We start from the raw sequence: 21,553 nt of genomic DNA, 5'->3' as shown, positions 1-21,553 counted from the left end.
ACACCCAACCGACTGAGCCACACTGGTCAGGGCAAACTCTTTGATCTCTGTAATTAATTACCTAATCTCAAGTTTGCCTATGTATGAATTGATAACTTTGGAAAAGAGCAGGTATTTAATAATTCACTTAGAATATTCAGTTATCAAACTGTAAATCAATTTTTTAAATGTAACCAACTCATGTACAGGAATACTCTTATTATCTAGAAATCAGATTTCCAGCACTTTCAAAATCATTGAATGTAATTGCCACCCAGGAAGTAATCAAAAGGGAACTTAGAATTAGCTAAATTAGTCTCCATAAAACCTGGAGAGAGGCAGAAAGGGAGGGCAAGGGGTCAGCATCTGTATTAGGAGGCAAAATTATCTCATGAATCTCCAGGAAACTTCACCTTGTGAGTCACTGATCTTGACTGTGTGAGATAGGCTGGGAAATGCAGTAATTTTTAACGGAGAATTGGCTAATCCCAGTATACCTAGAATTCTGTTTGTGAGGAAGAAAAGGAAGGTAGACCCAGGGTAGGGGGTCCAGTGACCCAAACAAAGAGCCTACAGTGGTGGCTATGTTCGGTTAAGAGCTACTGCCCTGGAGGTGATCTCCCAGAGTGGCAGCCTCTGAGTCTCCCCGCCTTGGAAATATCCCTGGGTCTGATGTTGCACCGTTAGTGAGTGTGCAACCAAGAAAAAAAAAGCTGTTTTGGCAAGACCCTGACTGTTTGCAAAGGCCAGCCACAAGCGGGAATCCTGTTTTTGCTGTAGCACATGCATTCCTGTCATAACAAGTGCCCTTTTAGTTAATTGCAATAAATCTCTCCTTGTTGAATTGACAGGAGGTGTGGATGTTAACTTTTTGCTCCTGGCAAATGCCGGTAAATCCTGCTGTGGTCTGGAATAAAACAAAGATAAAATCTGGAAATAACTCCTTAGCAACTGTAGAGTTGTTAGGGGAGGGGAAATTATGCTGATGAAGCAAGACCCCTCTAGGGACCAGGAAGGAACTTTAGGGACCCTCCCAAAGGGTCTCGGAAAGGACAGGTAAATCTCATCTATAGGAAGCTACATCTGCAGAGAATGATGTTTAATCCCATTTTATATTTCCAATGTAACCCCAGGGGTGGGAGTGCAGGCAGGCCTGAGAATTGATTTGCCCGGAACTTGAACAATGAGTCACAGCCAAGGCCTCTGCCTCCCAAACACACAGGAGAAGTCCTAGCAAGGCTTATTCCAGCATTTGTGTGGATACAGTTGCTTAATTTACCCAAATAGTTGTAACTGGGAGAAGTTTTTTGCCTAGATGGAATTAGGGAGAAGGGGTGATGTCTAAAACCTTTCTTTTAGGCTAAACATGTCTTTTTCTAGGCTCCCTGGTTGACATGTAGACATTTGTTTTGCCCCCCCCCCACCTTGTTACTGAAATTGCACCGTCAAAATGCCATTGAAGAACAATACTTTCCTCAGTGCTTAAATAAAATGACATTTAGGTAGTAAATATAGAAAATAAATGTGAATATTTAATGGTAATAATTGGTAACATTTATTGAAGACTTGCTAGGCACTGTTCTAAGTACAATTTGACATGTATTATCACATTTACAAAAATCTTATGAGAGGGAGGCTAAAGGTAGCCCATATTATTAGATAAAGAAAGTGAGGGAACAGGGAGGGTGCACAACCAGCAAGAGCGGCCCCAGGGTCTGAAGCCTGGCAGTCTGACTCCAGGGTAACACTCAGCTCTTCTCAGAGTAAGTTTTTTCCTAAGATGAAATAATAGCTCACAATAGCAGCAACATTAATAACAAACGGACAGATTCATTCCTTCATCCAAAAAACATTTATTGAGTATTCACCTTGTACCACCTACTCTCACTTGTGAGCCATGCAGACAAGCTTCTAGATCCATGGCACTAACAACCTGGTAATCTAGGTAGGGAATCTTATGCCAGTAGGTTAACCACTAAGAAATTAAAATGCCATTTCGCAAATGGCTAGTATTTGGAAAAAAAAAAAGCAATGTGGGAGCAATTTGAAAGGATCAAGCTTCAGCTTTGATCATAAAAGCCTGTACACAGATATTTTGTAACGTTGCCTCAGATGCCCTGAATATGATTCTTGTGAGCGCAACACCTGGAATGAGAGGATGTGGTTAATAACAACTTTTTGTCAACTGCTGGCTGCTGTGCTGGGACTGGAGGTATTGACAGAGACGGCACACATATAAAGGAAGGGGTGACTGGTTTGGCAGGCCATTCCAGATCTTGTATAAAAACCTCTGAACATGAAACTTCTTTGGGGTCATTCCATTGAAACTAGCACTGAGCCTGCTCGACAGTTTTCTTCCTGTTAGAGGTGTGTGCTCAATTTCAGCATGATAGCCACGGACTGAAACTGCAGGGGACTTGTGGGTGAGGAGACAGGTGTGAGTAGGAATAAGACTTTAGGCATCATAAAACTTCAAAATGGTAACGCTGTGTCTGTGGATGATTTGCTTCTAACATTGTTCCCCGACCTTCTGCACAGTGAACACTACGAATTGCTGGACTTTCATTCTTTCTAACTTCTCTGTAGCATTTGACATCATTGACTCCCCAGTTCTGAAAACACTTTGCTCTCCTGAAGTCTGTGACATGAGAGCCTTTATATGCCTCTCTTAGTAGCTTTTCTGTCTCCTCCGTTGGTGAACTTCAGGTGTTCCCTGAGCCGCAGGTCCAGGCCGCTTCCCCTCCTACCTCCTGCGTGCGCAGTCCCTCAGTGAGCCCCTCACATCCATCCCCAGGCTTTCCCCAGTCCTGGGCTGGAGGCTGGTGTGCATGACATCAGCGCTGAAAGGATTCTCTTCGGTAAATTTGAATTTGTGGAGTATTAGACGAGACGAAACAAATATGAAGAGTAAAGCAGGTTTCAGGGAACAAGTGCAAAGAGGAAAGTCCTAGCTGTGCTCCCCCTACCCCATTCCCCTCACTGGAGTGCTCCACTTTGATTTCAGCTGGATGTGGGCTCAGTCTCCTCTGGATGTCTAACAGCAATCTGCTGGTGTCTCTTATACAAACTTATCACCCAATGCCTTTTATTACAGATGTTTGTGCCTCCCCTAAGGCTCTTAATGACGGAAACAATCTCAGTTGTCATCAAGCCTCCCCACGGTGTCTCTCCAGCTTCTGCCACAGGACATGCTCCATGAGCATTGCTTGAATGAACAAATGAACAAGCACTCTTTACTCTCACGGGTGTACTGGCATTGCTTCCCAGCACAACCGAAGCTAGACTGTACGCACCTCCTCATCTGTACAACTGCCCCGGTTTCACCACCCTTGAAATCCCATTGTCATCCCAAACCACTCCTTCCTTATCTCTGACAAAACTTTGCCAAGGTAGGTCCTTCCGGGTGAATGTCTCTCCCAGGCACCCCGTCCGCTCCACTGCTGCCACAACCCATGCAGGCTTTTGTCCCCTAACGTCTGCGACAACCGCCAAGCTGGTTTCCCTGACTCCAGGTTCTTTCTGCTCAGATTCATGCTACACTCCAGTCCTTGATTCATGTACACAAACATGGATTTTCTCATATTCCAGTCACATGGAAGGCACCCTCACCTAAAACTGGACTCTGAATTTGAGTACACACCCAGAAGGGGGCTGAGTTCCTATGGTGTTTGTGATATTTTAACAGTGTATTGTGATGGGTGATATTATGAAGGGCTAAGATGAACTAAGATGAACTTCTGTCGTTTTCATGAAAACAACAACGATGATGTAGTTTAGGGATGTTACAAAAAAAAAAGCAGAGTCAGGAAGAAAAGGACCAAGGGTGGAGTGGGGCGGGGGAGGTGAAAAGCAGAGGGAGAGCAGCTGGAAAAGGCACAATCAGGCCCCCACCAGGTGGGCATCCTCTGTGAAACTACAGGCCTAGTTAGTGGTTCCAAGTGACCTGGAGGGAAAAATCAGACCACTGCACGCCACTAATGCAAAGTCTTTGAGGGACCTTTACTGGGGAGAAGCTGAAGCAGAGAGAAAAGGTTGATCTACGTTGAACCTGACCTCTCACTTCCACAGGCTCTTAAATGTCTTTTCTTCACTAGAACATACATATTCATAACACATTAATACATATTCATAGATAATGATAAATTATGGTTCAAGGTAATTTTCTGAGTGATAAAATTTGCATTGGTTCCTTCTTGGTGAATATAGAGCACTTTGTTATAAGTGAACTTTCTCCCAAATAGACTAGAGGGTATTCAATTTCTAGGAGGGTTTTGAGCAGAAGCTGATTAATAACTGATTCTTGTTTGATCCCTCCTCAGTACGCTTGTCCCCGAGTTTTGGTACAGGAGCCACCACTATCCTAAGATGCTTGCACCCCACACAGCCTAGTGTTACTGGCTTGTTGAAGGCTTCACCACGGTCTGTATGCTCTTCCCTAATTCAACCAAGCAGGGCCCACCTGTGTTTAGTGCCCACCATACTTTTACAGGCCCATCAAAGCATTTTTAAGTTCTTTTAAAACCAATAGCAAAAATAAACTTTTAAGTCAAAATATTTAATTTATAATATTAATATATATTTTTAAAGATTACATTTATTTTTAGAAAGAGGGAAAGGGAGGGAGAAAGGGAGGTAAAGAAACCTTGATGTACTAGAGAAACATCAATCAGTTGCCTCTCACACACCCCTAACTGAGGACCTGGCCTGCAACCCAGGCATGTACCCTGACCTGGAATTGAAGCGGTGACCTTTCGGTTCTCAGGCTGGTGCTCAGTCCACTGAGCCAGACCAGCCAGGGCTGATTTATAATATTAATATATTTGTCTTTTTACTAATGCAGCCATAAAGTGTAATTTTTATGTGCGTGTATGTGTGTGTGTTGGAAGGGGCCCTCCCATGAAAGCAGAAACGCTTTCAGAGTTTGGTGGGGTCAGTCCTTTAACCTTTCACTCTGAAGCCTGTATGTTGTTTCAGGCTTCCCGCCCCATCCCCACCATCATTTTGAGGTTCATTAGGATTTCCTGTTTAAACTTCCTCATTGTTCTGGAAGCACAGGATATGACCCATCTCTGTTACTAGAATGGAACCTCTATTATTTTTACAGCCAGAATGTAAATGTCCAAATCACTCCAAACCTGGTAGGAATAGTCAAAAGCAGACCCTCCTCTCAGCTGATGCAGGCTTTCCTCTTTGGAAACCTGCTGCAGTCACCAGTTGGTCTGACATGAACCCTGTCAGCCATGTGCCTGTCGCTGGTTGAGGTCCAACCCTTGCCGGCACCCTGGACCAAGGCATAGAGTGACATTGCTGCCTTCGTCATCACATACCTCAGGGACACTAGCGCCAGAGGAAGTGCTAAATATAGCTGATAGCTGAATTATCCAAGAACAAACAGAAAAGATTTTTGCTTGGCTAAAATGGACAGAGTTTTATAGCATAACAGCAGGTGAGTGATTTAAATCCTTTTGGAGCAGCACCAGATTTGCAGAAACCTGTGTGTGATTTTTTTTCTTTCTTTCCTGTAACACATTTTAACAAAACGTGGGGCACTTTAGACCTTACATTCCATACAATTTTATGGCCCTTCTAGTTGATTCCACCTGGGTCCCCCTCTTGGGCATCTTAGCTCCACTCCCCTCACTCCCCAGGCACGTCTTCCACCTTCTCTCAGCACTTCCCATTCTTCACTTCCCATTCTTCTCTCCTAGATGGAATCAGAGAGTGAGTCTCAGGGGAGCAAAATAAATAACTTCTGCTGCTTTTCTGTTTTTACAGAAAAAAACAATCTGTGCAGCAGAGGAATTCTGAGCGTGACTGTGCAAGAGAAAACCGCAGGGTCTGACCCGAGCCTGCCTCTCTGACCTCAGCCTACCTGGCCCGGTCGTTGTGGGCACCACTTGATTCCTAAATCAGAGGCTTTTTTCGCTCTAGAGATGGGAAGGTCCTTGGGCACACTAAATTGAGTCCTGTTGAGCTGACAGTTCTCGGGGCAAGGCACATTATCATTATCATCACAAGTCCCCTCTCTTGCTTTGTGTATGTATTGTCTTTAATCCCCAATTCCCAGTTTCATCCCAATTCCTCTCTTTCCACAGGCAATTGTTCTAAAATGTCTAGAGTGTATTTTTCTGTTTGTACATGTTCCAGAAGAAGGCAGTATCTTGTGGGCATGTTTTCTTTTTCTTTTTTGTGAAAATATATTTTAAATGTACATAATGTATTTTATACTTTTCTCACTCAACATTAGGTTTCTGAGATACAGCCGTATTGTTATGGGCATGTTTGTTCACACTATGTACACATTTTTACTATCCACTCTCCCAGTGACGGACACCAGATTTCTTCCACTATCCACCTCCAGAACACCACTGCAATGAAAACCCTGGCACCGTGTGGGAACCTGCATGCTGGGCACAGAGCATGCAATATACTTAATTTACCTCAGTGGTGGTAGATTCCAGAACAGCCTCACCAACTACACTCCCTTAGAGTCTATGTATTTACTGTTCCCTCAGCCTGAAATAATGGTCCCCTGGGCTCTTGAAGGGACTTCCTTCTGCTGAGCAGTGAGATCTCAGCTCAAATGTCCGAGAGGCCTTCCCTAATCTTGCAGTAATGCCCCAAACCCGCCTTCCCTAGGTTACGCTATCATTTTTATCTCCATTTGTTAAATCATAGTACTCTTCATAATTTGAAAGGATCTATAATCACTTACTTACTGTCTTCTCCACGCGGGTAGGGAACACGGTCCTTGTCACTAAGCATCTAACATAGCTCTAGCATATAGTAGGCACTCAACAAATATCTGAATAAAGAAATGAAATGATAATAAATAATTCTGTGATATTAACCTGTTTAAAACTCGGTGGTTAAAAAAATGAGGAACATAATTGATGGAGAAAGCTTTTTAAAAGGGACCCGAAGGGCACATTGGAGGCTCCGGTCATCAGCCCCTCCTGCCCTCGACTCAATTCCACAAGCCCACACGCTTACATCCATCCCTAACTTTTCCACTAAGTTTCCGCAAAGCCCCACCTCCTGGTCTGCTGTTGCAAAGCCCGACAAGCCCGCAGGGGGGCGCTCAGAACACGCCATTTAAGGAGAACTACAACTACATTGACCGGCGTAGTGCGCAACGCCCACCCACTTCCGGCACCGCCGAACAACATGGCGGCGCCCGAGGAACACAGTTCCTCAACAGAAGCGCCCCAGCCGGCGTTGGAGGAGGAGGAAGCTAAAACATTTAAAGACCTGGTGAGGGTGGATGACACTGCTTTCTGTTTGTGCTGCTGGCGCCAGGCGCAGGCAGAGACCTTGGATCTCTGCTGGTGATGTATAAAAGCTGGGGCCTAGCTCTTCCTGTTAGTGTGGCGACGTTTGTATCCGTCTGTGAGGTTGTACATGCGGCCAATCGACTTATTCTATTTATTTATTATTTAATATCTCGGGCTTTGGGATAGGATGAACCAGGTTTGAATTCTGACCCAGTCTCTCACTAGAGGCAAGTTGTTACCTCTCTGCGCCTCACTTTCTACATTTATAAATTGGGGAAATACCTCGTAGAATTATGAGGATTAAATGAAATACGTGTAAGAAACTTGGCTTTGTCCCTGGTGAATAGAAAGTGTTAAGTCTTGAGCTACTGTCTCATAGCTCTAAAGATGCCGGCTGAGCAGGCGAGCAGTAGGTGCCTTTTGAATCCAAGTGTAAGGGATGCATGCACGTGTCACAAGCAGGGTGGCTCTGACAGTCATTTAATCCGGAGGGAGGTGGCTGTGTGTAGTTTGCTTAAGTGTGTTCTTTCGAATTCAAAGGGTGTGACAGATGTGTTGTGTGAAGCTTGTGACCAGTTGGGATGGACGAAGCCCACCAAAATCCAGATTGAAGCTATTCCTTTGGCCTTACAAGGTAGGTTGAAATTAAACATACGTCCTGGAACAGATTTAGTATGGAGTTCTACTCAAATATTTACCACTTGTGAGAACTTTTGCTTGCATACTTGAAGCGAAATAAAAATATGGTCACTAAAGACAGAAGTTGGTGGCTTATCGGCTTTTCAAAAAGTTCTCGGGTTTTACCGAGCTTACTTTGTATAAGAGGATTTAGTGTTTGCAGCAGATGCTGACTTTAAGGAAGCACTGGATTTAAATGTATTAAGAAGAAACTTGGTAGAAATTATGAAAAATAAGGGCAGATTTACATAAGGGTGCCAGGAATCTGTGTTATATAGAGAGGTGTTGAGAGCTCCTGCTGTTAATTAAACATGCTTATCAGATTTGCAGAAGAGTGGCTTATGACTAGTGGGACTGAAACCAACAGAAGGAACTTTGATAGGAGTAGAGGGGAAATCCTGTTCTTAGATTCCAAAGCTGAACTTGACAGGATTAGTATGGGTGGTAAAAGGAGAGTCCAAGAAATTAACTGGAAAGTCATTGAGATCCTCAGAGGAAGTGAATGTCACCTTAGGTGTATTGCCATAAGAGACGGGTGACATTTTGCAGGTTTCCTGTCCCTTTGAGAATCAAATAAAAATTAAAGAGTTTCTTCCCAGAAAAAAAAGTATGAATACATTTACACATAAAAGTTACACAGTGTCCTGAATTCCTCTCTCACAAGTGCCAGGTTAAGAACTGAATTAGCTCCAGGGAGAGAATAGTGCTTTACGCTGTTTAGAACACACCTAGAATACTATGCTCAGTTCTGGGGATCAGGGTTCAGGGACTAGCTGAGGTGCAATGAATGTGGTACAGTATCAAGCATAGCCACAAGTAGTTGAAGGAACTGAGTGCCTGTGGTCTGGAGGAGACTAAAGTTAGGGGGTAGTTGATAATTGACTTTAATGCTTTGAAGAGCTGTTGTAGTGAAAAAGAATTAGACTTATTCTGTGAAATTCCATTTGCTCATTCCATAAATAGTTACTAAGTATGTGATACAAACATGAAGCACCAGGAGTTAAGATTCTGCCTTCTTCAGGAGACACAAATTTATTACAAGGTGAACAGGGACATAAGAAAGTTATTTCAAAGTGCACTGAGGGAGTAGAATAGATTACTTGTAATTGAATTGTATTAGAGAACATTTGTTGAATTTTTTTGGCTGGGGAGTTTAGAAAGACATTTGAGTCGAACTTCAAAGACTGAATAGAATTTAGACATTTAGAGATGATGGGAGGGGAGGACTTTCTAGCCACAGGGGAGAGCATGAAAAAAAGCCAAGATGACTGGGGAATATGGGCATGTGTGGAGTGGAGACCTGCAAGCTCTTAACAGAGTGGTGGGAAAGATTAGTAAGGTGATTGGGGCCAGATCATGAAGGACTTGAGTGCTGGGTAAAGGAATTTGGTCTTTGTTTCATAGTCAGTGGAGCAGCTTTGGAGATGATTTTTTAGCAGAAGAATGAAATCCTTGGAGTTGTATTCTTGCATACTTTAGAGACAAGAGGCTGGAGCCTGGGAGATCAATTAGGAGCCCATTGCAATACGTTTGGGAATAAATAATGGGTAGGGTAATGGTAGTGAGGATGAAAAAGAGAAAATGATGACAAAAGAATCATCATAATATTACAACCTGTTTGTTGAAGTGGAAGGTGAGGTGTGGGGAAATCTCAGATTATTGTAAAGTTTCTAGCCTATGTGTTTAGGACATACTGTCATACCACTTACATAAAAAGCAAACACAAGAGGAAAAATAATTTCAGGAAAAGTGAATTCAGTTGGAAATCATTTTAGGCATCAAAGAGATTGAGTTGACTAGTGCACAGTTGGAATATAGGGATTAGAGCTTGATTAAGAGGCTAGAACTGGATGTAGACATCGTGTCCGGAGAGGTTATGGCTGAAACCAGAAATGGGTGAGGTTGCCGGATGAGGCCCAGAGATGATAGAGAGGAGAAATGGAGGCTCAGCGCAGGGCTGAAAGTCACGAGTACAGTTTCACACACAGTAGGTCAGGGACAGTGTTTCAGGGAGGAGGTAGCAAACACTTCCCACTTGTTTAGGGAAGCTAGAAGGGTAAGGACGGTACGAAGGCCATTGTAGGGGAGAAGCCTCAGCAGCCAGCAGTGCCAGCATGGCTTTCAAGCAACAAAAGGGAGGGTCGGGACATTCTGACTTTCTCTTCCTGTGACTCAGGTGGGAAGAAGGAATCAAAATTAGGTGGTGGTAATAATTCCAACATTTTCAGTCAGAACTTTGTATTTAATGCAGAGAAAATAGGAGTTAATGAAAGATTGCTGGGAACTGAGTAATGTGATTGACATAATCACCATGGAAAATGTGTTTATTCCCATTGTTAATCTTGTCTCACTTTAATGACTAGTTTATAAATGCTTCATTTGAATCTATAGATTCTGATGAAGCAAATGATTTAAATAGCCTAACAAAGTTTTTTTTCTTTTCTCCTACAAAATTAACTTTAAAATTTTAATTTGAGTACTAATGAGGGTGTCAGTTTCTACCGTTACTGAGCCCTGAGTACATTCATTGTTCTTAAACATTATAACAAGCTTGAAAGGTAGGGATGATTATTTTTATTGGTGAGACTGAGGCTCACAGGACTAAGTACCTGGGCTGGAGTCACGTAGCTAGTTACTGCTAGAGCTAGACTTTGAGTATAGAACATCCGTGGAGATCATCGCTCAGCAGGAAGCATTCCCATGGGCACTGTTCTAGTGGTTTTAGCTTGGGAGGTGATTTCCAAATCTCATCAGTTGAGGGCTTCCCGTGGGGACCTATTCTTAAGGAATTCCTTACGACGTGTTTCCCTCAAAAGAAGTGACCTGGACTGTTAAGCTCCTTGTTGCCTCTCTGTGCCAGCAGGCCTACTTTATCTTCCTAACGGATAACACTGGTTGAGATATTCCCTGCTTTGAATCCTTCTTCCTTATAAGAAGACATCAAAACCCTTCAGCGTAGCTTATGAGTTTCCTTTCTAGCCTCATTCTTCTGCCCTTTCCCCTAAGACTTCTGTGTTCCAGCCACATTGCACATTTCACTCTCCCTGTGCATACTATAAAGTGGGGGTCCCCAACCCCCAGGCTGAGGACTGGTACTGGTCTGTGGCCTGTTAGGAACCGGGCCACACAGCAGGAGGTGAGCAGCAGGTGAGCCAGTGAAGCCTTGCTCACTGCCAGAACTTCGCCTCCTATCTCTTCCCCTCTAACCCCCCCCCCCCACCCGGTTTGGAGGAAAAACTGTCTTCTGTGAAGCCAGTCCCTCGTGCCAAAATGGTTGGGGACTGCTGTTCTAAAGCTTTCATCCTCTCGTCATACATCATACGGGAATGTCCTTCCTTTCCTTCCATGCTTATGCTTAGATTTAATTTATCCATCACCTCTTTCAGCCTTTCCTGACTCCTTGGGTCAGTAAGTTACGCCTTCCGTGGTGTTCTCACTGTGTTTTGCAGGGGCTTGTGTTAAAGCCCTCATCACATTATTATGTACTTGTGTGTCTCATCCCTGGATTTTGAACTTACCTAGAACAGAGATCATGTTTTCTGACTGTTCAGCCTTCCTCTGCCCCCAGTTCCTCAGGTACTTATTCAGCATCTGCTTTGTGCTCAATGTTGTGTCATTGCATAAAATGTGGAAAAATGCAGCCATTTTCTTTGCCATTAGTTATTTTCTTTCTTTTTTTCTTTCCTAGGTCGTGATATCATTGGGCTGGCAGAAACTGGCTCTGGAAAAACGGGGGCCTTTGCTTTGCCTATTCTGAATGCGCTGCTGGAGACGCCCCAGCGTTTGTTTGCTTTAGTTCTCACTCCCACCCGAGAGCTGGCCTTCCAGATTTCTGAGCAGTTTGAAGCCCTGGGGTCATCTATTGGAGTGCAGAGTGGTAAGTGTCTAAGAGGAGAAGAGTCTTAGGGTTTCTTCACTAGTTGGGAGTGAGTGTAAAAGGAGAATGGAAGGAAGTATAATTAACATACATTTATTAACCATAAAGCTGATTTGGTATTTTAGCTTTGGAGAAAGTTATAAATTTAAGGGAAGAATAAATTTAAGTTGAAATATAGCATTGGCTTTAAGAGGTGATCAGTGAACTATGGAAAAAATGAAGTATCTCTTTTCTATGTTTTTTTTTTTTTTTGTAGCTGTGATTGTAGGTGGAATTGATTCAATGTCCCAATCTCTGGCCCTGGCAAAAAAACCACATATAATAATAGGTGAGTAATTGCCAAAGGTAAAAGACACTGGCAATGATGAATCAGAGAAAATCTACCAATGTTGGGTGTAACTTGTGTGGAAATGTTAGTGGCGAATGTGGACCTAGGTTCTTGAGTTTGGCTAAGAAAGAATTCAGAGCCAAGAACTCTAGCGCAGGGGTAAGTTTATTCAGCAAGTCAAGCAGAAGCACACTCGAAATGAAGAGTTGAGCTGCCCCAGGCTGTGGGAAAGGGCTCCTTTTTACCAGGAGGGGCTGACCACTTCTTTCTGTAAGCCGACCTCTATCGGGGCCTGTCTGGTCGTCGTTGCCTATCTGTGTATGGGAGGCAGATGAGGCTGTTCTCCAGCCCCTTGTTCCTCCTCTCCGGCCCCTTTAGACCTCTAGGGGCCTAAACTGCATGACTAATGACATGCTAGGGGAGGAAAGGTCACCATGGGGGCAAGGTCCTGGCCTGTAGTAGTTGTTTCCCTAGTTTTGCCCCTTGCTAGGTACCTGGGACTTTCTGCCCAGGTGACATTCTGTACATTGCTGCTCTCTTCATGCCTGTCTAACTGCTTACTCCATCAGAAAGTCTTTGAAGAACAGATTAAAAAAAAGATTTTATTTTTAGAGAGAGGGGAAGGAAGGGAGAAGGAAAGGAAGAGAAACATTCATCGGTTGGTTACCGTTTGCAAGTGCCCCAACTGGGGACTGAACCCACGACCTGGGCATGTGCCCTGACCATGAATCAAACTGGTGACCTTCTGCTCTACAGGATGACACCTAACCAACTGAGCCACGCTGGTTAGGGCTGAAGAACAGATTTTGTAATCCTCTTTAGTTTCTTAATTTCTGAAATCGGGAAGAGGAGGAAAAGGGACTTGGTAACTTTCTTTCTTTTTGTCCTTGTTCTTGAACATTGCTCTTTCTCCTCAACCTTTCTTGACAGCAACTCCTGGTCGACTGATTGACCACTTGGAAAATACAAAAGGTTTCAACTTAAGAGCTCTCAAATACTTGGTCATGGATGAAGCAGACAGAATATTGAATATGGATTTTGAGACAGAGGTGAGCTCTTAATTTGTTTCCTCTTAGAGCATTTCAAGTTCCCTGTTTCAAAATTCGGTTTATTTCACACTGCTTCAGGTGGAGTGCTGCATCATCATCAGCTAGTTTAAACATCTCTGCGGCCTTTTTCATTCTTGGTGTTCTCCCTGTCGTTACTGTCTCAGCATCTTTAGAATGTCTTCTGACTCTGGTTTCAGAGATGAGGAAAAGATCAAACCCAGATTTTATTTTCTATTTCATTGGCTGGACCTCTTCCATGTACCTCAAAATATCTGTTTTTGTTTTTGTCTTTTGATGTTCTCATCATAGTTTATTTAGTTGATTAATACCTACTCTTGACTTTTCTTTTAGATTAGTTCTAATCTACTAATTTAAATTGTTCATTTTCTCTGAGTCACATTTTTTGATAGCTTCTGGCACAGTATCAAATAGTAAATATTTCAAATTGTTGCTGGACTGAATTGAATTTTTGAGTCCCCAGCCTCCACAGTGCTGTATTCAGTTCGTTGTTCTATTCTCTCTCTCCTTCACAAGGAGTAATTGCAGGTGTCCACTTGAAATGTTATATTGATATCCTTTCCTTTTTGTGCCTTAGGTCGACAAGATTCTCAAAGTGATTCCCCGAGATCGGAAAACATTTCTGTTCTCTGCTACCATGACCAAGAAGGTGGAATTTTCTAGGACTTCTTATTTCTTTCTGAAAGAATTGATAAATAAAAATAACAATAACAACAGTAAAAATAGAAAGAGTCTGTGGGAATCTGTACTATTCCAGGTTTTCTTTTTTTCTTCAGGTGCAAAAACTTCAGCGAGCAGCACTAAAGAATCCTGTGAAATGTGCTGTTTCCTCTAAATACCAGACAGTTGAGAAATTACAGCAATATTACATTTTTATTCCCTCTAAATTCAAGGTAAAGTGTTTACTTTGATCATTTCTGCCTCTCCCTCTCTTTCCTCACTAAAGCATCTGAAAATGTATCAACTCTTGATTAGCTGAGAGCTGAGCTGCAGATTGGAGTTCCTTCTGTTTTAGAGAGGGTGCTGTGATTATGTTTATCTCTGGGAGAGCCAAACATTCCAGGAATTCACAACATACTAAATCAACCACAGTAATGAAGTCATGATATAATTCCTTCCCAACCCCATCCTTGAGGTAGTTTTTGTTTTATGTGCTTATTATGTGGCTTTTTTGTAGTTGAGGGACCCCTGTGCTGGGCCTTATGTGTGAGGACTTCCTGGTTGCTGAGTACAAGTCTCTGTGCTTGGCTTCGGCTGTATGAGGCAGCTAGGAGTCTGTACAATTGAGAAGCAGCTATTAACTTGGTCTTTTATGTGATTTACCTCGATGTATGCCCAGGACTCCAACCTTTTCTTCCAGGTTCAATTACATATATTATTGTTTTGGGTTTGTAACTTAGGATACCTACCTGGTTTATATTCTAAATGAATTGGCTGGAAACTCCTTTATGATATTCTGCAGCACCTGTAACAATACTCAGAGAACAGCCTTGCTACTCCGAAATCTTGGATTTACTGCCATCCCCCTCCATGGACAGATGAGTCAGGTAAAGATTCCTTGGTGTCATTGGTGAACTGGTGGCATAAGAAAGATAAACCATATAGCGATAGATTTGTACAGTAACAACACATGACATTAGTGCATTTTCCAATTATTGTTTGATTCCATGGCTTCAAAGTGTTGTCTGGATGTTTACTTCCTACTCTCAGGATAGCAGAAGCTCAGATTAGAATATTCCCAGGTAGTTGTCTGGAATAGAAGCTATTGAGTTGATTTATTTAGTTGTAATAGTGATTCTCTGGTCTCTAAGGGTTTTTAATAAATTATTTCCCAATTACCCATCATGTTAAAAAATTCTTATTGCATGTTTGTATTTTCTAGTCTTAGTCTTAAATATTTTTTTGTTGCTTCTGTGTTTCCTTTTGACTTATGAATCCAATCTGGACTTAAGGGGAAATATAGTTTAAAAAATTTCTGTCTTTTGTATTAGCATGTCTAGTTGGTATGTCTTAGATTCCAAGAGTCCTTAAATTATTTTCATTTCTTCTTTTTTCATCATTTCAGAGCAAGCGTCTTGGATCCCTCAATAAGTTTAAGGCAAAGGCTCGTTCCATTCTTCTGGCCACTGATGTTGCAAGCCGAGGTTTGGACATACCGCATGTGGATGTCGTGGTCAACTTTGACATTCCTACCCATTCCAAGGTGAGTCCTGCTGCTGATCTGACTTCTGGTGCCAAAGTGTATTTTCTTTTTTAATTGAGGTATAATTCACGTAGAACATTATATTAGTTTCAGCTGTACGACATAAGATTTGATATTTGTATGTATTGCAAAATGATCACTACAGTAAGTCAAATTCACATCTGTAACCACATATAATAACAGATTTTTTGGGTATGTGATAAGAACTTATAAGATCTACTCTCTTAGCAACTTTCAGATGTGCGGTGCAGTATTAATAACCATAGTCATCATGCTGTATATTATATTCTGATGGCTTTTTTATTTTATAACTGGAAATCTGTACCTTTTACACCGCCTTCACCCATCTCACTCCCCTATCCCTGACCCCGACCTCTGGCAGTCTGAGCTCAGTTTTTGTTTTTGTTTTTGTTTTAGATTTGGCGTATAGGTTAAGGTCATAAGGTATTTGTTTTTCTCTGACTTGTTTCACTTAGCATAATGCCCTTAGGATCCATTCATGTTCTCACTAATGACAAGATTTAATTCTTTTTTTTTAATGGCTGAGTATTATTCCATTGTATCCAGAGTATATTTTTCAAGGAAATGTTTTCTGTTTTTCCTTAGTTACAATATCTTTTTTTTTTTTGGTCTATGATTAGTTAAGTATCAAAAACTGGGAAACCTGATTTGTTCACTTATCATTTTGCACATGCCTGCAGATAGAATATTGCTACATGTGAATGTAGGTAGCTAAAGAGAGGTATTAGATGCTCACAGTCAGAGAACAGATGCAACATATGCTGATCTTCATCAGTCTTATTTCTTTAGAAATGACAGCTTGTGGTTCTTCGTGTTTCTTAGGGTTTCTTAGCCTTGGCATGATTCATATTTGGAGCTAGCGAGTTCTTTGTTGTGGGGGCTATCCTTTGTATTGTAGGATGCTTAGCAGCATTCCTGGCCTCCAACCACAGGTGACATTGTGACAAACAGATATGTTTTCAGACTTTTCCAAATATCCCCTAGGGAGGGCAAAATTGCCCCTGGCTGAGAACAACTGGTATCTCTTGGCTGTATGTTTAACTGCTGTGTACAAGGTGCTGTCGTCCTCATTTGACTTTCACAGTAACTGTGAGTTTGGGCATGTCTTCCTGTCCCTGTTTTATAGATAAGAAGCCAAGGTTCAGAGAGATGATGTGACTTGCAGATAGTTGTATAGCTGGTAGGTGGTAAAACCAGAGCGGTGACCTATCTCTTTCTCTAGATTTAATGCTGTTTTTTCTATACCGTGTTAATATGCTTTGGGACCATGTAGACACGCTTTGTAGATTTATCATTCTATAAAAGAAAGGAAAAGGGCTGGTGTGGCTCATTTGGTTAGAGCATTGTCCTGTACACTGAAAGGCTGTGGGTTTGATCCCTAGTCGGGCATGTGTGGAGGGCAACTAATTTGTGTTATTTATAGTTCATGTAACTCAAATTTACCCTTTTTGTTTCAGGATTATATCCATCGAGTAGGTCGAACAGCTCGAGCTGGGCGCTCTGGGAAGGCTATTACCTTTGTCACCCAGTAAGTGAGTGGGCTTCAGGGGCAGAGTGGTGTAGAGCAAGGAGCAGAACTTCGGAGTAGACCGACTGGGAACCTCACTCCACCAGTTACTATAATAGTTACTTAACCTCCCTTAATCCCATTTTCTTCATTGTAAAATGGAAATAATAATACCTCCCTTTGGAAAAGTCTGAAATCATAACTGTTTGTCACCGTGCCTCCTGTGGTTGGAGGCCAGGAATGCTGCCAAGCACCCTACAGTACAAAGGATAGCCCCACAACAAAGAACTCACTGCTGCACATGTTAGTGAAGATCGGAGATGTAGATGCACAAGGTCTAGTATAGTGTTCGACAGACAGAAGGAACAGACAAAGCCTTTTTATTTCTTTAACTGCTAGAGCCAAAGAGCAGTGACCTTTCCCTCAACTCAAAGGAGTAGAATAACTATTTCTGATACTGTTTTCAGGGGAACACATTCTATGTACCCAGTGCTTTTTTGGGAGTAAAAGCTGTTGGGTGGTTTTTCTAGTGTGCTGTGCACAGAAGATTGCATGTAGCCAGTATTCGGAAAAGGAACAGTAGATTCAGTATTGCTTTAACACTGTTACATTGTGTCATGCGTCGTACAGTTTTGGAATAGGCTGACATTTGCATCGTCAGTCCCCCAAAGCATGCCAATTTCCCTTCCTCAGATATGATGTGGAGCTCTTCCAGCGCATAGAACACCTAATTGGGAAGAAACTGCCTGTCTTTCCAACACAGGATGATGAGGTTATGATGCTGACAGAACGTGTGACTGAAGCCCAAAGATTTGCCCGAATGGTATGCAACTTACTTTTTACCAACTTCTTTGCAACTGATGTTACTATGTGCTAGACACTGTATTGTATTAGTCCTCATAAGAGATTACAGGAGCTGGATAATATTTTATTCCAAATTTAAGATGAGCATGCTCAAGTTAGTGATAGTCCATCATTAGATCATACAACTAAGTGGTTGAATCATGGTTCGAACTAAGTCTTACACAGTGACCATGTTCTCAGCTACTGTTCATGTTTCACGTGTGGCAGGAAAACCTTCGGACTTGAGATCAGAAGGCCTAGCTGTGAGCTTGGACAATGTGTCTGATTTCTCAAAAGCAGTTCCTTACCAAACAGTTCCTGTCCCGATGTAGGGCATAATACTTACTGTGAACACCTTACATGGTTTTATGAGCACCAGATAAGCTAATGAAAACTGCACAGTTACTAACAATAACAGGAGTAGTGGAGATGAGAAGACTCTAAGGAGAAGCCTTGCTAGTGTTACCTCCTCCCAGAGGTTCTGTCTGAGGACTAGGGAAACCTCAGCCCTGGGGTGCCTTCTGAGTAGCTCCAGTGTGGACTTGTTTTTGTTTTTCTTCCAGCAGGGAATTTTTGTTTTCTATTTTTGTTTACATATGCATTGAGTGGAGAGTTCAGAAAGTCCAAAAAGGATTCAGATAGTAAATGAAACATAAGCTATCCCCTGCAGAGAACCATTGGTAACCTGTGGCTATTTTTCTTTCTTTAGCCATAATTAGACTTCATCTAATTGCATATGATTTTTTGATTTCAACAAATATAGATCCATTCAATCATTTCTTCATGGCTACAAGGAGTTCTGTTACTAATATGTAACATGATTTACACTGATGTGTATTTATGCTTTCTCTAATTTTTTTTGTATTTTAACTAGCACTGGGTTGAGCATCATAGCATGTATAGCTTTGCACACTTGTCTGTTTCCTTCGAATAATTCTTAGAAATAACTGTTGGGCTAAGGAGTACACACAGTTAACGTGTGAATTGACCTGGAATGCTGCATTGCCCTGTGGAAAAGCTAGAGTAGTTTCCTCTACCAGCGAGAGTATATGTGAATGTCCTCATATTTTGACCAATACTAGGTATTACCAGTGTCTTAAATTTTTGCTAGTCTGCCATGTGAAAGTAATACCTTATTGTTTTAACTTTTTTGTATTTGATACTAGTAAGGCTAACATTTTTGTGTATTGGGAAATCCCCTTGCTAATGTGAGGTTTTAGGAAGTTACTCTGTGTTTGATTTTTAAGGAAGGGAGACTGGGAAGTGTTAACCATCAGTGAGGGTGATTCATTTTCCGTCCTGTCCTTCTGCTTTCTTGCAGGAGTTGAGGGAGCACGGAGAGAAGAAGAAACGTGCGCGGGAGGATGCTGGGGACAACGATGATACGGAGGGCGCTATTGGGGTCAGGAACAAGGTGGCTGGAGGAAGAATGAAGAAACGGAAAGGCCGCTAATCTCTTTGATAGAGACTTGATTTCTGCTCCGTTTTGTAAAAAGGGGATTGAAGAAAAGAAAGAAGGCTCCAACAGAGTTCTTCAGACTGAAATCTGAGAATTACATCCAGAATCCGCTCAGCTAATTCCATAGTTATCCCCCTCTCTGTGTGCTGGAGTGCCAGTGCCGCAGAACATTGCTCCCAGTGCTCATGGCGGGCCCTTACTGTTTTCAGCTTTGGTTCTGGCACGTGCTGTGAGGAGGATGTGTCCTTCGGTCCCTTCACACAGACCTTTTGCTTTTTTCAGCTTCAAGTCAAGGACCAGGTTGATGAAGCACTTGACCTGTAATTGTAAAGAAGCTCCTACGTTTATAAAATGGTGATACTTAAGCAATTTCAGCTTGTGCTTTGTTAGGCCTAATGTGAAATAATAAATTTAAATATTTTTAAAATATTCAGACTTACTGAAGATGTTTATAGGTTAAAGGACTTAATGTATTTAAGTAAGATCTTGCTCATGGGTAAGAAACTAACTAGTGGTTACATGCCAAATTCATTGGTTGTCCTTAATTTAAACATTATTTATGACTTTAAAAGTCAGTCAACAGAACAAGATGATGGGTAGCTTTGAAAGAAATTCCAGCTAAAGGGTTGGTTATGTTTTTCTTGCGGGTGGAGCAAAGTCCATAAGTAAGACTGTACACCCTAAATAGATTCACTGCCTTGGCCTCTTGGATTAAGCAGGTGATTGGGAAGACTGGTTTCTTATATAGAGTCTTATCTCCAGGTGACTCAATTAAAATCAGGGAACATCGTGAATATAGGGGAATTCCAAGACACAATTTCATCACTTTTTATTGATGTCCATTGGACACTTTCCTTTCTTTTGGCCTCATCTATTGGTTAGTTTCATTCAGGAGATGTAAAGCTGGGGCATCAGCCGCTGGGAGGAAGTATACGTTGGCACTGTCGGGAGTGAGTGGGTCAGGAGAGAGGCAATGGAAATCAGAAATGACTTTGCGCTTCGAGTTGAGAACTGTCATGTGCTCTGAGGGCTTTTATACATAGAAAGTATCTAATCAGTTCTGTTGAACATAGCAATTTTTTTAGAGTATTGAGTGGCAGAATCAGAATGAGGCAATTCAAATAGCTTCAGATCAAGAATGAGCTTTGGCAAAAGAGAAACTTTCCATATTCATCTAAATGAAAGTGAATGGATCAAAATTGTGTTTCTTAGAGTCAAAGTGTCTGGTGAGAAGTGAAAAGTAAATGTCAGTGAAATTCTCTGTGGTTGTCAGATGTGAGCTGTTGATTACAGGAAGGTCTTTTGTAAATATTGGTAGTAGGGTGCTTTCTACCACAAATATATCCTAAGATGGGTGCCTATGGATAAAACATGTAGAGTTAATTGAAATATAACTCATGGCTTATTTTGTTAAGTTTGCCTCAAATTTCATTGCTGCTCATGGTGCGTTTATGTGAAGGCTAAGTTAGAGGAGTCAGGAGGCAATGAAAAAGGAAAGGAGAAAAAGGGTGGAAGGGAAGGAAGAGGCAGACAGGTGAGTGGGACTGTATTTGTGACTATGTGTTATGAGTTGTGTCTACCACTGGAGGCTAATTCTCCATTAAATGTATTTTCCTGATGGAAATCTGCAGGATGGCTTAGGATAATGGTAACTCTCTTAGCCAGTGGGTAAAAGATCGATGGTTGCTGTTTCAGCTCAGTGGGTGGCTGCAGAAGCAAGCCGACATTGAATCAGGGTATAGGTGGTGGGTAAGGAGGAGAGGTTGGAATTCTTCTGAAGGAATCTGAACTTTCCCAATAGGCAGGGGTCTCTACCTAGGGTCTGTGGACCACTGAGATATATGCATAGTTCTGGGCATACTGAAAAAGTTAAAAACTACCACTAAAGCTTAGCTGTTGTTTCTAAAGTGTTGGGTTGGCCAAAAAGTTCATTTGTTTCCGTGAGATGGTTCTAATAGCGCTTAGCTGTCTTTAACTTCATTCGAAACAATTTTGTTAGATTGCATTGTGACAGCTGTCATACCAGAGTGCATTAAAAAAAACTTACCAGTATCCTTCCTTCCTTCAGCTTCCTTTCACACTTTCTCTCTTTCATCTTTCTTTTTCTGTTTTCTTAATTAAAGTAATCCAGAGGTTTAAATAATATAAATAGTTTTCGTCCAGTTTTGACACTGGGCCAAATTATCTAGGGACTCAGTGGTAGTTATGTTCTATTCTTTCCACTAGTTTGCTTTTCTTTTTATTTTTTTGCTTTTTACTCATTAAACCTTTTCTCTTGGCCAAAAATAAACAAACAAACAAACAAACAAATAAAACT

The 21,553-nt window shown here is 41.8% G+C and overlaps 1 protein-coding gene across 2 annotated transcripts in view; it reads left to right on the top strand.

Moving 5' to 3' along the window:
* Positions 1 to 19,665, top strand: part of DDX47 (DEAD-box helicase 47) — a 60,365-nt gene extending 40,700 nt beyond the window's left edge. The window contains exons 1-12 of one of the 2 annotated variants that reach the window (XM_045829194.1): positions 7,103 to 7,233; positions 7,794 to 7,887; positions 11,620 to 11,808; positions 12,065 to 12,136; positions 13,067 to 13,185; positions 13,781 to 13,852; positions 13,980 to 14,096; positions 14,604 to 14,750; positions 15,269 to 15,406; positions 16,885 to 16,955; positions 17,628 to 17,757; positions 19,099 to 19,665. In XM_045829194.1, the coding sequence (XP_045685150.1) occupies positions 7,147 to 7,233; positions 7,794 to 7,887; positions 11,620 to 11,808; positions 12,065 to 12,136; positions 13,067 to 13,185; positions 13,781 to 13,852; positions 13,980 to 14,096; positions 14,604 to 14,750; positions 15,269 to 15,406; positions 16,885 to 16,955; positions 17,628 to 17,757; positions 19,099 to 19,230 (1,368 nt within the window). In that variant the 5' untranslated portion in view covers positions 7,103 to 7,146 and the 3' untranslated portion in view covers positions 19,231 to 19,665. Of the gene's footprint in view, positions 1 to 7,102; positions 7,234 to 7,793; positions 7,888 to 11,619; positions 11,809 to 12,064; positions 12,137 to 13,066; positions 13,186 to 13,780; positions 13,853 to 13,979; positions 14,097 to 14,603; positions 14,751 to 15,268; positions 15,407 to 16,884; positions 16,956 to 17,627; positions 17,758 to 19,098 lie in introns of those variants that run through there. The other variant, XM_045829193.1, reaches the window with a different exon arrangement.
* Positions 19,666 to 21,553: the final 1,888 nt, after the last annotated feature.

The sequence above is a fragment of the Phyllostomus hastatus genome, unplaced genomic scaffold (genome assembly GCF_019186645.2).
Source record: "Phyllostomus hastatus isolate PE091 unplaced genomic scaffold, TTU_PhHast_1.1 phas_scaffold_93, whole genome shotgun sequence".
NCBI lineage: Eukaryota > Metazoa > Chordata > Mammalia > Chiroptera > Phyllostomidae > Phyllostomus > Phyllostomus hastatus.
Note: the sequence above shows the minus strand (reverse complement) of the source record. Positions and strands in the feature narration are given on the sequence as shown.